This window comes from Neodiprion lecontei, chromosome 5, assembly GCF_021901455.1.
Source record: "Neodiprion lecontei isolate iyNeoLeco1 chromosome 5, iyNeoLeco1.1, whole genome shotgun sequence".
Classification (NCBI taxonomy): Eukaryota; Metazoa; Arthropoda; class Insecta; order Hymenoptera; family Diprionidae; genus Neodiprion; species Neodiprion lecontei.
In genome coordinates, this window is record NC_060264.1 from 28,197,102 (window position 1) to 28,212,334 (window position 15,233).

The 15,233-nt window shown below is 43.0% G+C and overlaps 1 protein-coding gene across 3 annotated transcripts in view; it reads left to right on the forward strand.

The window, feature by feature from the left end:
• The first annotated feature begins 1,004 nt into the window (after positions 1-1,004).
• LOC107219165 (retinal homeobox protein Rx1-like) overlaps positions 1,005-15,233 on the forward strand; it is a 37,818-nt gene continuing 23,589 nt past the window's right edge. For 2 of the 3 annotated variants that reach the window (XR_006904504.1, XR_006904505.1), the window contains exons 1-2: positions 1,005-1,798; positions 10,870-11,105. Coding sequence is in view for 1 of the 3 variants with exons in the window: in XM_046740517.1 (XP_046596473.1) it covers positions 1,624-1,798; positions 10,870-11,105 (411 nt within the window). In the remaining 2 variants the exon portion in view is untranslated. The remainder of the gene's footprint in view (positions 1,799-10,869; positions 11,106-15,233) is intronic. The other variant, XM_046740517.1, reaches the window with a different exon arrangement.

Sequence of the window (15,233 nt, forward strand, 5' to 3'; positions counted from 1 at the left end):
ACGGACGATGTGATACTACAAGACGTGACGATGGCCACGAAGTCCTTCTAAGTAACTCCATAATGCAAGGTAACTTTTCACTCAGAGAACCAAACCTTGGACTATCTGAAGTTGCTTGATACAATGTCATTATCTGAATGAATGATTAGTTGCACATGACGTGATACGATAAGACGTAACGATGGTCATGAAGTTCCTCTATACAGATGACTCCATAATGCAAGGTAACCTTTTACTCGGAAGAAATGGACCTTGGTCTATCTGAAGTTGGTTGAATCAGTGGTCGTTCTGTGGATAAACTATGAGTTACAGATGATGCGATGCTATAAGACGCGACGATACTCTGCGAGAAAAATTCACGTCGTGTGCCATATCTTCCTAAGAAGATTGTGTGTCGTCGTCGCAGAATGTGTGGTTGCTGCTGGCGAAGAGGATACAGAGTGAGACGATGGTGGATGGTATGGGACAGTTTACGGTGCACACTAACCGGTGCATCATATAACTATACACACACTGGCAGGCAGGAGAGATAAAGGGTGAATTGAAGGGGGGGTAGGGAGGTGGACTAGTAGACGTGCAATAAACCTTGTTACAGGTAATTACAGCTGGGAAGCTAAAATCCGCCGCAAGAGTCAACCTGGGGAACAATTATCCGACTCACCCCCGTAGCTCGCAACCCCCGAACCTCCTCTCTCGGATGCCGTACAGGACAGGGTGGCGGAGCTTTGACAAAAGCATCCTAAACATCCTGGAAACTTGGGCTTAAACCGCCTTTTATCGAATTAACCCCACCACCGCGAGTCTTTTGGCCAGCGTTGAGAACCGCTGACACGCCATCATCCCTATACCGCGTTACGATTCGCGGAGGTTTTAACCCGGCCTTTTCCCATTGGACCAAACCGAAACGCCCATTTGCTCGCGGGTCTGCCCTCCCTTTCACCCTGAGAACAACTCCGCAGGATAACCGACGAGCTTCTAGGCACGCTAGTTGCTCGCTGGCTGAAGGCACGATCGCCGAGAGAAACCCGCCCACGAACGAAAACCAACGCAGAGGTTTTAAAATCAACTCGAACATCGCCGCGTGCCACGAGTTCAAGAAACGAAGACCGAACCAACCAAGAGTGGTAGAATCGTCGTCCTTACCGTTCCTGCGGGAGGACCTTCACCTACTTTTTATCCAGCACGAGATTGGATATGGATTCTTAGTCCTTGAACAAAGGATCGAATAGTCGCAGTGTTTTTTCAAACCCAGTGAGCGAACTTGTTTACCAGTGACTTAGGAGTGGTCCATGATAAGTACCAACGAAATCGCAGCAAAGACATGGTGCTGAAATTATGGACACGCGCTGAAGCCGACTGTTACCAGTGAGACGGTAGAAAGCACGGAGTTATAATATAAAATTTTGTGCGGAGAAAGATTTTACTTTAGTTTTCTTTTTTATTTTTCTTTGAGTTCAATCTCGTTCCTTCGTAGTATCGAAGACGCTGACGATGATGATGATGATTTGACGCCTACATCAGTAACGAGTGAGCGCTGATGTGACGGGGTCGAGAAGAGATCAAAAAGTGTTCATGCCGCGCGGCTATCACCTCTAGACTGTCAGGAGGACTGAATTCGACGTCATGGATTCTCATCAGCTTGTCGAGACCGCGTCTCAGAACAGCCAGGACATAACGATTCAGCAAAAACCGGCGAGCAGCACTCCGAGGCACAGCATCGACGCCATCCTTGGACTTGCTGGACGAAAAAGGAGCGCGCAGGATATGGAGGAGGGATCGAGGGAGCACGAGACTAACGGTACCTTGTCAATTGACGCACCTTCAGCTCTGACTAACTTCCCAAAAACCACCCAGAACCGTTGGCTCCAGGGTCGTGCGTATGCATCGCGGCATCACCGACGGCCGGCGTCGCGGCGCCACGCGACTTCCTTCTTCCTGCACCCCGCCTCTTATCCGGCAATGCGCGCCGTTCCTCGTCGACCCCCGTAAAACTCCCCAAAATCATTGCAGAAACGGATTACTGTTAGACCGGATGCCGCGCCGCGAGCACCCCGGCATCCCCCGGGACCTTGTTAGGCGAGGAACGAATTCTCCGGCTCAGTCAATTCACCGGCTCTGGTTACTTTTGGCGGATACCTACCCTAACCCCCTAGCCCCGTGTTTCCCGTCAATTTGGTGTTTATTGATGCCATAGAGTTACTATCGACGGTATTTGGTCCACCAATTTTCATCCCATTCGTTTTAGGAATGATGAAAGTTATCGTTTTTTCAATTACGGAGGTGAATTTAATCACACCACGATTTTTTAAATTGTTTATTATTATATAGGAGTAATTTTGGATTCACTTAATTGCCGAGAAAAAAAAAAGAAGAAATTGACTGAGGAAACGAATTTGAGATCATTAATTTCCCAATGATAGATTCTTATCTGAAAAATAAGCAGAACGGATAAAAGTACCTGTATAGTTTTAACCGATGGCAAACTAGAGGTAGTTGCACAAATTCAATTATCCTACATTTGCATTCATTAGTTCATTGTTAATTCATTTTACAATTAGTGTCTCAAGCAATACGATTGAGATTAGAATATATTCTTCACACCTGATTGAAAGATTTCTAAAAACCATGTGACCAGACGACTTGTTTCAAATTTGTCCGAAAACCAAGTGTCCAAAAGCTGAAATACATCCACTTTCCGAATCTCGTCCGCGCATTGAAACGCTTCCATGCTAAAGTAGCCTAGTTGTACAAAAACTGGACTTTCATATACGTGATAAAAAGATTCTGAAATATTTTGAAAGTATGTGTAAAGCGTTTGGAGAAACATTTTTGTTTGTCTTTTTTTTTTTTTTTTTTTAACGAACATTGTAGCCAAAATCGTAAACATTCAAAGTAACTACGTTTGCTGGAAAATCTTCAATTATTTTGTGAATAAATTTCGATAAATGGGGAGAGAGATTTTTTTTAAATACGTTTTCTAATATGTTAAATGTTTATTTCTCGGTTCCCCCGGGAGAATAGACTCGTCAATAAAGCGAACCAGACCCCTTGCCGCGGCGAAGGGTGCGGGGGTGGTTAACGTGTATAATAAAATTTGTGTGGGTATAAAGTAAACCCGGTAAACCCCGTGATCACGTACTTATTACACGCCAACCAGCAATCCATGCAGGGCGTGTAACCCCGTTGTGTATACCATATTCTATGGTGTAGGAATCGTTAGCGGCGTCGCTCGGTGGCGGCTGGGTTACCTCGTCCATGGATATAGCGTGTAATTGAAAAATCGTTGCTATCAACGGATCTTTCGACCTGCCGAACAATTAGCCGACACGCGACTCACTGACTGACTGACTGACCGACTGACTGCCTCACTGACTCTGCTCAACGAACGCGAAGCGTTCCGTCTTTCCTTTTTTTTTTTTTTCTTTTTTTTTTCAATTTTCACATCATCGCCGACACTCCAAAACTTATCTCTATTCATCGAGTTTTCAATGCCAATCGTTTGCAACTCAACGAACCATTTTTTTTTTTTTTTTTTTTTTAACACAGATTTCGGAGAGGTTCCAAAATTGGAAATAATCTTTATTCGTCTGTATATATATATATATATATATATATATTCATTTCGACGATTTCGAAAAGTTTCACTCGACATACGAAAACGGTATAGTGGCACAATTTTTTTTTTTTTTTTTTTTTTTTGACGTGTTAATTAGTATCTTTGAAAAAAGAAAACAACGTATCACAACAATCTGCATTCAGAAATGTTGTACAAAATGTATACACATTTTTTGGAACACGTTGTTTTTTTTTTCAAATCTTCATCCATGCTTACAAAGTTCAGAACTACAGTTTGAATAAACTCGTGGGAAACATGTCGGTTCATTTAACGCAGCATTTTCGTGAGCTTGATTTTAAAAATTTAACTCTACCACTTTGTAAATTCGTTGCTTAAAAAAAAAAAAATTCGTCAATTATTTTGAACGCGTACCGGAGTTGGAAAAGTGATATGAAAAATGGAACGGCTTATTTATATTACATACACGCTGATTACGGTGTATCTGCTGACATTTTTCTCTTGTCACGCGTGACAACAATCCCCTTGTATACCTATACAACTTACACGGGGTTTGAAACTCGCTACCCGCTGCATGCTCCTGCAGCAAGAACCGTGCATTCATTACCGATACGTAACCGGAAACGAAGTAAAAAGTATGTAAATTAATTGTAATGAATTGAAAGACCTCTAAGCACAACCGCGTACAAGCGTCCGATTTTATTATTATTATTATTTTTGTTGTTGTTGTTATTATTATTATTTGTACTTTGGTAAATGTACACAAATTCGTAGATCTGGGTAAAAAGTATTCATTTCGGTTACGATTTGTATTTTTTTTTTTTCCTCCCGAGCAGTTGACTTATGATTTTTGACATTTTCATTGAATTTTGTGGATGAATTTCGTTTTCATGTTTTCGTTTTCATCTCTTTCTCTTTTTTTTTTTTTTCTTGTTTAAGATCCAGAATTCACAGTTCCTGCAATTTTGTAACGCTTGTCAGTTTAATTCCTTATGCATAAAATGACGGTATAACTTGTTTAAAATAGCTCGGAAAAGTGACAGCAGTTTAATGCGATTTTTATTAATAATTAGGCAAAAGCGGTGTCGCACGGTAAAGAGAAAAGCTCAACGTATATAAGCGTGTGTTCGTACTATTTGACGCCGCAATAACCTGTGAATAGCTATTTAAATTAATTATACTCGCTGCTGCGGTTTTCTGCGCCATGCGCCAGTCGCCGGGTCTTCCGCCACCGTGATTAGAAATTAATTATTAATCAAGAAACGCTTATCATCAATTCTGTACCGTAATACAGCTCACAGACGTTTTAATAGCATTGATAAATTTTATACCATGTATTTTCTTTTGTCAACGACATTTTCTTCAGCTTCTATACCGAGTTTTCTGTTAAATTTTTTCCTTCGTCCGTTTTCTCGTCACTTATTTTTTCCGAAAACCTTGAATCCGGGATCGTTCAGAGTTTTTCTCGGTGTTTTCGAATTGTTATTTGGTCCTTTTCTTTTTCTTCGATTTTTAAGAAGTAAATTACGAACGGTTTCTTCTACACCTGCATTGAAAGACCAGTGAGTGGGTATCCAACAGGCGTCTGTGATAATTGCCTTTTAATTGTCCGCATGGTTAATTAGCGTCGAAAGATTGTAGCTGTGTTTAGAATTAAGAAGGACAGAGGAGGAAAAAAGAAGGCAATGACGATACAGACGGGCTGACGCGGCGTGGACAAAAACGACGAGTTGAAAAAACTGCCTGGTGGTTAACTAAGACTCAATCTTGTACGACTAATCGAATTACCATTAATTATGATAATCAACGCGCCAAGGTGGAACGAGGGAAAAAAGAAACAAAACCGTTGTTTTTTTTTTTTCTCTCGTCTAATCTTCCTTTTCATAAAGAGTGAGGAAAAAAGACGACCCGTCGACGTTAGTATACGTGAAAATACAAAAAGATGAGGAAAGAGATTAAAAAGAAACGAAAAAAAAACAATAAAACATGCTCATCCAAGGACCAAGGAACAGTGAAAGGAGAAAAGAAAGATGGAAACGCAAAGAAGACAAAACGGAACAACCGCATTTATCCTCGAGCCAATACGCGCATGTACAAAACGCATATGTAATATGTGATGAAATAAAAGCATGAGATTCGAAAAACGACACAAGATGAAAGAAGAAGAAGAAGGAGAAGCGAGAGAAGTAGAAAAAAAGTAACCAAGAGTTAAAAAAAAAAAAGAAAAAACTTGATGAAAAAAAGAAAACACGTTCTTAAGCCTGTCGCTTCTTAAGAGCTGCTACTAATGGACCGAGGAACCTTTTTTTCCGTCATTTTTTTTTTTCTCTCCTCTCCTCTCCTTCTCTTCCATCTCGGTTTTTTTCCTTTCCTTTTCTTCAATCTTGAAACTGGCTGTCGAACGCCAACACGAGCAACGATCAGCCCGGTAATCGGCATGTAACAAGAAATACGCGCGAGTCTCTTGACGACGTTACAAGCAATTAGCGACGATGGTTGTATCAAAGTCACGGAATTCGGTATGGCAGTTCGATAAAAATTGCGTGCCATTCGTGTGTTTTAAACAAAACTAACAACAATCAGCGATGATCGAACTTGAGATGCGGAGAGATAAGTAAATCGGAACAGCGAAAGGATCAACCGATGAATCGAACACCTTGTATAATCCAGTCTATGTTTGTTTACACTGAGAAAAATTTCATTTCTTACAGTAACTAGAAATATTTAGCAAAACAGGTATCGTTAAAAAAAGTGTTTTTTTTTTGGTAATTGCAACGCAAAATCAGTTTGTGAGGTTTAGTCTACTTTTTCAGTTAAACAAGGCTTTAACGTCAATTTATCGTTGCACGAGCGTTAAATTTTCGCAACAGTTGCAAGAAAATATAGCAACAGTGATCGTAATGAGAAAGAATAGTAACGGATACTAGACTTTCCGGTAACAGCTATGTGAATAATTTCCATTTTCTACCTAGAATTATATTTTTCTACTGTGGTGAAAAATGAAAACAGTTAAGGACTGAGCGGCAACCGGAACTAAAAATTTTTCTCAGTGTATGTTTCCTAGCCACCCGGTAATTTGGCGTCGTCGAAACTTTTCTCCAACCCTCGCCTCGTTACCGGCCGCCTGAAACGTATGAGTATCAACAAAAAAGGGCAACAATGAATCATACTTAATTAGAGCGATAACGACTGAAATTAAGTACACAGGACTCGCGGTTCGCACGATATCCGCTAATTCCAAGCCCGCCTGTACGTGTATATAGATACTTGTACATGTGTAAATATCATACTCTCCATCTCCCGCGGGCTTGAAAACTTGATACGACCATAACCCGTATCACGAGTCGTAGGAAGGGGACGTAATGAAAGCGAAGAAAAGTAAAACACAAGACGTAAAAACGAAAATAACCCCGTTGGATACATACAAGTGCACATGGCATAGCGCGATGACGTTGATAAAGTCACGGCTGCGGCTGCAACTAACTACCAATTGTTGTTCAACACTACAATACCGTCTGTATTCCGAGGGGTGAAAATACGATTGGTTCCCGGTATCCGGCATTTTCACCTTCAGTCTCTTACTAGTGGTAAAACGTTAAGCCGCCTGCAATCGCGTCGTTGCAATCTCACCTCGTACGGTTTTCATCCTCCTAATTGACTCGCGATGTCGAGTCCATGGCTACCCATCACCGCACATGTGGTGCAGGATGGCTAAATAGCGGCGAACATGGATCGAGAAAACGAGACCATTTGCACCAGATCAATAAGAGAGTCACACGTAATGCGTATAACTCGTAATACGATTCGACACCATGCCGGGGGACTGTCTAGTCGGCACTTACGTGAGCTGAAAAACATCGCGAGTAACCCGGCCAGTCAGTCACTCACTCACTCACTCACTCTGCAGAGTGTGCAGGCAGGTACCTGGCCAGAAACAAATGGGGCTAAAATTACAGGTAATTGGACAAACCTGGGCTCGCAATGTCACGCGATATTCTCCGACAGGCGACGATGATCAGCTTCTGTAAGTGCAGGTACACGTTGTTCGAAAACATTGTTCGGTCAGTTTCCAACCGTCATGCGGTACGTCAGATCGGTGAATCGTTGGTGAGGAGTTTTGCGATTTTCTGTGGGACCATCCATGGGTTTCATTGATGATAAACTTGTTCCAAGGTTCGTGTGATCCACTCTGCACAGCGACGGAAGTTTGAGCATTTATTGAGTGAATGAACTGGAGTGAGAGAGAAGGAGAGTTGAGGGTGGGATCGGGAAGGTGGGAGAAGAGATAGGTGAAAATCAAGCCGGAGGGAATATATGGGAAACACGCAGTTAGGGCTTATCGAAGCGTCAATATTAATCGCAGCAATTATAAACCAATTGCTAATGGCTTTGCGATTTACACTAATTCAAATACGTACACCACGCCAGTCTCCAGCTCCCTAGCTCGATACGCCACCACCGCCAACACCACCACCGTCCCCTTCGCGCTCCGGTGTCGTGTTCCTAATTATCGATTAGAACAATCTGCATCCATAACTGTACGTGCGGATTCCACGTACACAGGGACGATCCATGCTATTGGGAAATGCTCGAATCGTGAATCAAAGTCACTGCGAACCAGGGTCAGCGTGATTTTGGTCTCGGAAAAAGAGCGCGATGAGAGGACGCACGTGTGTTCGGACCACGTCGAGGTTGTGGACGTCCTGTCCGCCTGTCCATGGGAAGAAGACAAATTTAGTAATCCTCTTTGGCCCTCTTTGGTCGGCTGGCTAATCCCTCTGTGTCACGGCTTGTTCTTTTTATTCCCGATGGACCTTTTTTCACTCCTTCCTCTCCGATCCTCCGATCGTCTTGGCTCGACTCGACTCGACTCTCTTCTTCCTGTCCTCCCACGCCACTCAGGGAAATTAGATTGCGGATTAAGTGACGATCGACAGCCGCGCGAAGAGTTGGATGATTGGAAATAAAATTAGTCGCGGTACCGACCTGCGGAGAAGCAAAGGTGCGTGAATGGTTTCCGATTTAGAAACGAGGAACCGCCGTTCTCGACCGTCGCCGCTAGGCTCAACGCTAGTCTCGAGCTTCAAGTTTTGCGTCAATTAGTAACGGTAATTACCGCGAGCGGCGGTAGATAGTTTGCTTTTTGTTGATCGTTGACGAAGCTGTAATTAATAAGCTGCCAGCCAAGTTTAATCCGGTTAACTCGCTAGCGTTCAAACTCGTTATATTTCAGGCACATCCCTTCCCTCCTCCTTCATCCCCCTCTTCCTTCCTTCCTTCGTACCTCTATCCCCCGTACCTATCACGAATTAACGCTCGGCATTCAGGAATTATATACGCGCCGTGTGTGCACGTGTACCAACACATCTACGGAGCCGAACGCAAACCGACGCGTACACTTTGGTGAACGGATTAAGTTGTCATAGCGTCGAAGATCGGAGAAAGATGCGAGGAAAAAATATGATCGTCGGTTTGAGTGAACCTGTGAAATTCACATTTCACTGCAACGTTCATCGGAACCGTGAACAGTTCAAGTTTTTCAATTCAATTTCAATTTCTTCAAGTCTTCAATGATACTTTTGCAGCTTTTCCCATCAGTCATAAAATTGCTCCTTGAAATGCAAAACAACTTTTGAATCTTGAAAGAAAATCTAAAGTCAGTCGGAGAGAGAATATTGCTCGTTCAACGGGTATTGAAAGTTTATCCAATAATTCAGAGCCGTGACAGTTGAGAAGGAACACGAAGCTATCGAGTTTAAAACTGGCAACACCTTGCGGACCAAAAACGTTGGTACGAATCAACGGGTTCAGGACATGCATAAAGCAATATGTACGAAAGGAGATGACGGACGTCGATAACCCATTAGAGTTGTTTATCGAATTAACGTTTTTGCCTCAGCAAGAGATGCTAGCCGACCAATCCGGTCAGTCAGTCAGTCAGTCAGTCAGTCAGTCAGTCAGTCAGTCAGTTAGTCAGTCCGGTACGGTTCGACGAGTGTTTCGGTCCTCCTTTTTCCCTTCATAATGTATCTTTATTTTATTTGGCCCTCAATAGCCGACTTCTATATACGCCGCGTCTGCAGGGGAGCCGCGGAGATTGAGTCGTCTGAAAACGGTCATGGTGCCGAAGCATCGTCATCATCGTGATCGAAGGAAACGGCAGCAAGCAAGGAAGCATGGCAGCAGCGACTGGTAAATTTATCAGAGATCAGTGTTGGCCCATTAGAGTCACTGCCCACTGCCCACTGGAAGTCGAAGCGCTGGCTCGTCTCTCCGTCCATTAAGTTATCTATTCGTGTCAATCTCTTAAGTAGCTAGAGACCGAACTAGGGGCCCTTTATAACCGAGATACAGATCACCTGCGGTGGGCTCGCGGACCTCGAGTTTCGGCACATCTCGGGAGGAATGGAAGAAGTAGAAGAAGAAGAAGAAGAAGAAGAAGAAGAAGAAGAAGAAGGCTGCAACATTTTCCCGGCATGCTGAACCACGGAGAGGAATCGAGAAGGGGTTGAAGGTCCAAAATCTGGTTACGTGGACGGTTACCACAGCTCTTCGTATAGTCGAGCTGACGTTGTATCCGGCGCTTGACTGCCTGCCGGGATACCGTTCGTGGGTATCGATTGTTGTTGGTAATTAAGTCGCATAGTGACACGTCAATCAGAACGTGAGCCGAGGTTATTAGGCCGTTGATTAACAAGCCTGTCTATACGTATACTGTTGGTACGGTTGGATCCTGCGCACGAAGATCCGCGCTTCCACGTCCGTGTAACCGGGCTCAGCAACCACACTCCACCCATTTAGTCCGTAGACGCGCCAACCTCGGCTGGATACAGTCGCCCGTAAGCAACCCTATTATCTCCACCACAAGTGGATGTAATGCAGTATAAAGCCCGCCCCGAGAACATTAATTACAGGGCTAATAAGCTGGCGAACAGCATCTTACACATCGGACCAATCCGACGTCGTGGGATCGGATCCCGATTCAAACTCGCCGACCTCCGGCTGCCTGCTTCTTATTTTCATCGTTTTATCGGCGAAAGTCAGAATCCGATTGGCCTTCGTTTCCACGGTCGAGTTCCAACGCAGTACGATAAGAGGACTTTGTTCTCCCGGACCCGAAGAGTCGGGAACTAACCGAAAGACCTTAAATCGCTGTTCTTGGAAACAGCTCCTTCCGCTTTGATTTTATCCGTCATGATTGTATCACAAATCCTGACTTTAACTCGACGACGATCAGTTCAAGACCAAAGTCTGACCTAAGCTTTGACTTCACTTGGTCCTCGTTTTATTTTCAGGAGAGAACAGTTGCAACTCGACGGGGGGCGGAAGCGATGAGGAATTGGGAACCGGATGCGGATCTGACGACCTAACCGGAAGCAGTGGTAAGAAGAAGCACCGTCGCAACAGAACTACCTTCACAACCTACCAGCTACACGAGCTCGAAAGAGCTTTTGAGAAGTCCCACTACCCGGACGTCTACTCTAGGGAGGACCTGGCGATGAAGGTCAATCTGCCAGAGGTCCGGGTCCAGGTAAGCGGTCTTTCCTTTACAACCACTCTCGCCATTCCTACCTGAACCGTTTATCGTCGTCAGGAATCGAGTTGTGCAAATCGCGATCACCGAATCCATGTCCACCAACTTCGGTGGTCTCGCAGTCCGGAGTACCTCTAAGGTTTACGGAACCATCGCCGGCATTTGGAATTATGTGCGGCAGAATTGGAATGGAAATATTTTTTTCGCGTGTAGACACCGTTCGCTGTTTTTATATCATACATAAGTATATCCGGTTTCGTTTCAAGTCACGAAAGCAATTTCAGGGGAACGAATTATTCGTTCTCGTTTTTAAAGTTGGACAAGTACCGTGGAGCAGGATCGTATCAAGTATAATTGGACCCTGTGACCGAACTATGCGCTTTTTAGGCCAGACATCGGAGTCCAGTCGCACAGACCATCGCGACTCGGTTCACGATAATCGGTCGGTCTGTGCTTTATTCTTTCGTCAAGAGATCAGCTGACTGTAGGAATAGTACGTCGAGCTGCGTGATTGTGAGCAATGCGTTTGGGACTCGGAGAGAGAGAAAGAAAGCGAGAGAGAGAGCGAGGGAGAGAGAGGAAAACGAGATAGGTAAATGTCAAACTAAGCTATTACGTTAAGCACCGTTTTTCGGTGGGTGCGTGACACGTAAGGATTTACCATTGATTTATTCCACCGCATAACACAGAGAGAAGTACCGATACTCCGCACTGTGGTTCATTCCCCATGGATGAAAATACACGTGTGTAGTTTGGTAATATTTTTTTTTTTTTTTTTTTCAACTTACGATACGTGAATTGCGACCTCACACGCGTTGGTTCGTAATACATCAAAATCTATTTTAGAAGTTGCGTATGCACACATAAGATGCACGTTCATCTATCACGTAACTAATTTTATTTTCTACAATATCCATCTCGGATTCAATTCTCTTCACTCGCATTTGCTTATCTTCAAATAGTTTATCGTGATATCGATGAAAACGTTTCCAAATCTGGTATTCTTCAAGTGTCTCAAATAGAACAATGCGTCTATGTAAACATAAAACCTACAAACAAAGTTGTTCATTCATTAATGCAACCACGTTGCTTATCTACGTGAAAACCAAAGCAAGAACGAATTGGCGATACGTTCATTTCATCGAATGAAACGAGCAATGGAAATCAGTATTGATTGCACGATTCTACAGACGCACATTTATTCGAATGTGGACACTGTGTCTGTAACATTCAGTATCGAATCAGTTACTCGTAATATCGTAGACGGAGCCCTTGTTGATATTTTTTTCTTCTCCGCTCGTATTCGAGAAGCTTCAGTAAGTTGTAAGACTCGTTAATCCAGTACGAAACCAACCGTGGAACGGACCGGTCGACGAATGTAAAATCGGCTGTGCGAAATTCTGTGACGTAAAATCGGTGTTGTGCCGAAGTTAGTGACATTGTTTTTCTGACGTATGATGACAAGTTGATGCAAAATTGATATTCTCGAGTGCATTGTGATGGTGAAAATTAGCAAGAAATATCTCGGAACGGATTCTTTTGATCCTTCACCTTCTAGTTTATCACAATCCTTTGGGTGTTTCGATAATTTTTCGGAGTTATACAACTTTGATCGTTACAAACGTTGATTCATTTTTGGTTATCAGTTTCCATCTAATTGTAAGTTCGAGTCTCGGCTGCCTGATCATTGACGTTATTTCAATTTTTATATATCAGCAATGGGCGTTCTACCGTTAATTCGAATTACTTGACGATGTTCGAAAGTCAAACTTTTGTGAAATACCTTTAACCCCCAACACTTTCACAGTATTACGGGGATGAAACAGAAGCGGATATTTCTATTTCGAAAAATTTCAACACGTTCGGTTTCTAACTCGCGAGACACAGTGCGGATGTGTTGGACGGTTCGGACTAGGTGCATGTAAGCAAAGCCGACGCGATGCCGGTGTTTCCGTGCTGGCAATCAGGGTTGGGATCAACGGGCGGGCGCAACGGGGGCGACGTATTAAACTAAATTAAATTAATTATGTGCGTGACAACGATAAAAGCAAGCAAGCAAGCAGCAGTCGCGTGCTACAAGGCATCGATTAGCCAACCGAACGCGGCGCGGAGAGGCCGCAACACAGTCGCCAGAATCTGCACCTTTGCCGCTTTGCACGTATACACATATTATGTATCAGGTATGTACGCCGGGTTTTAACCCGTGTAAACCCCTAACAAATCCAATATTCTCAATATCGCGGCGCCGCCGCGGCTCAGTCGAGCAGTCAATTAAAAATAATGAGATCAAAATACGTCTGCGGTACGTGTACGTGTATTATGCGTATAGATATAATAACGCACGCCTGTCTGTCTTTCGACAAATTGCTCTTCTCCTACGTCTGCGGTAATAGGCTTACCGCTGGCTTATTGTTAGTTAGCTACCGACGGTAGATTATGTGGGTGGAAAAAAGAAGAGCGAGGCAGGAATGACAATAATTGTAAAACTGTTGTTCGGTGTTAGAGTAAGCTGCGGCCTACAGGAACGAATGAGACCAAAAACAAAAAATTTACATATCACGATATACTTGTACACATACATTCTCTAACTTGTGCATCTGTTTTTAAACGCAATTGAAAATTTTTAATTGCTAAACCGACTCGATTAGTTTGTTAGAAAAACTTTTTTTTACCCCTCTTTTAGTCCCTCGTGCTGTGTTTTTTTTTTCTCGTATCTTTTACTGCCCTAAATTGTCTCTTGCTCGATTCCCCTGTACGGTTGTTTTACAGAAAAATTGCATCGCGTTGCAGGAATAGCAAAGAAGTTATATCGCGAGCGAGTTTTTAAAAAATTTTTTTCTCGTTCTCGCGTTACCGCAGTTCGGAAATTGAGTACGGAATTTTGGGAAATTTGTCGCGGCGTGAATTGAGACCGGCGCAATAACGTTTACTTATAGGTAAAAAGCGTATATTAACGAGGCTCGCTTTCACGGCGATCAATGCGTAACAAGCCAATAATGGTAATTTAACTCTGAAATAAAACTAAGTGCCATTTCCTTTCTGTTTTACAAGGGTGAAAGCAACCCTTGCCACGATCTATTATATTACGAGCCAAGTTTCCCCATATTACCCGTACTCACGCGATATTGTACCCAGCTGTAACTCGCGCGATTCGAACCAATGAAAAAGAAATACGGTAACGGGGGAACGAAGCTGAAAAAAACTCGATTCACTGTTTTTTTTTTTTTATACTCTTTTTCTATTCCTAAATCGACGAAAGTTAACTCTGAGCATATTTACTTTTATCGAATTCAAGTCATTTATACCTATAAAGTAACTAATTGCCAACTGTTTTTCCAGTTCGAACCGATTCGAATGAATATTTCGGTATTTGTTGGATGGTGGAGCAACATTTTTCAAAAGACTTTTAATTTGATTGATTTTTATTGATTTCTAATAATGTCTATAATATGCATTGTATATCTACTGTAGATTACAATATCGAAAAATAAACGCATAAGCTACTGTTGGTAAGAAAAAAGATGTTGAAAAATAGTATATTGCGTTACAAGTGCGGAAAATGGGCAATTCCCAACGGGTACGAGTCAGATGTCGTTCATACGCGAACACGTGTGACACACGCTATTTTTTCCATTACACGGGAACCATACTTTAATTTGAGAAGCTAACGAATGTAATATGATAATTCAAAAGAAGTAGATCAAGGGCAATTAAGAGGACCAGAGACATAGGCCCGGTTTCGTGAAACCTGATCTAGACGCGCAAACTTCGGGCTAAACTGAGCCCAATGCCGTCACTGACAGTGCGTGAAGTCCGTGGATAAAATAAAGTTATTAGAAAGTGCAGCTGCGCCAAGAAAGCCCGGGTGTGTAAAATTGAGAATTTCAGCAAAGCGCATGCGCCAGCCTCGTTTTACCGCATTGCTCAGAAATGGAGCACTTTACGCACGCTCGGACAGGCTTCAAAAACCTTACTTTCTGAGTATGCGTTGGAAAAAATTAATTTTGAGTAAAAGAAATTCCACAGCCTCGAGAATCTAGTTGAATTTTTTCCGTTCTAAGCACAAACAATCTGTTTTGTTTGTTCGACGTTTGCTGCAGATGATGAAATCGCTGAACCGTATTT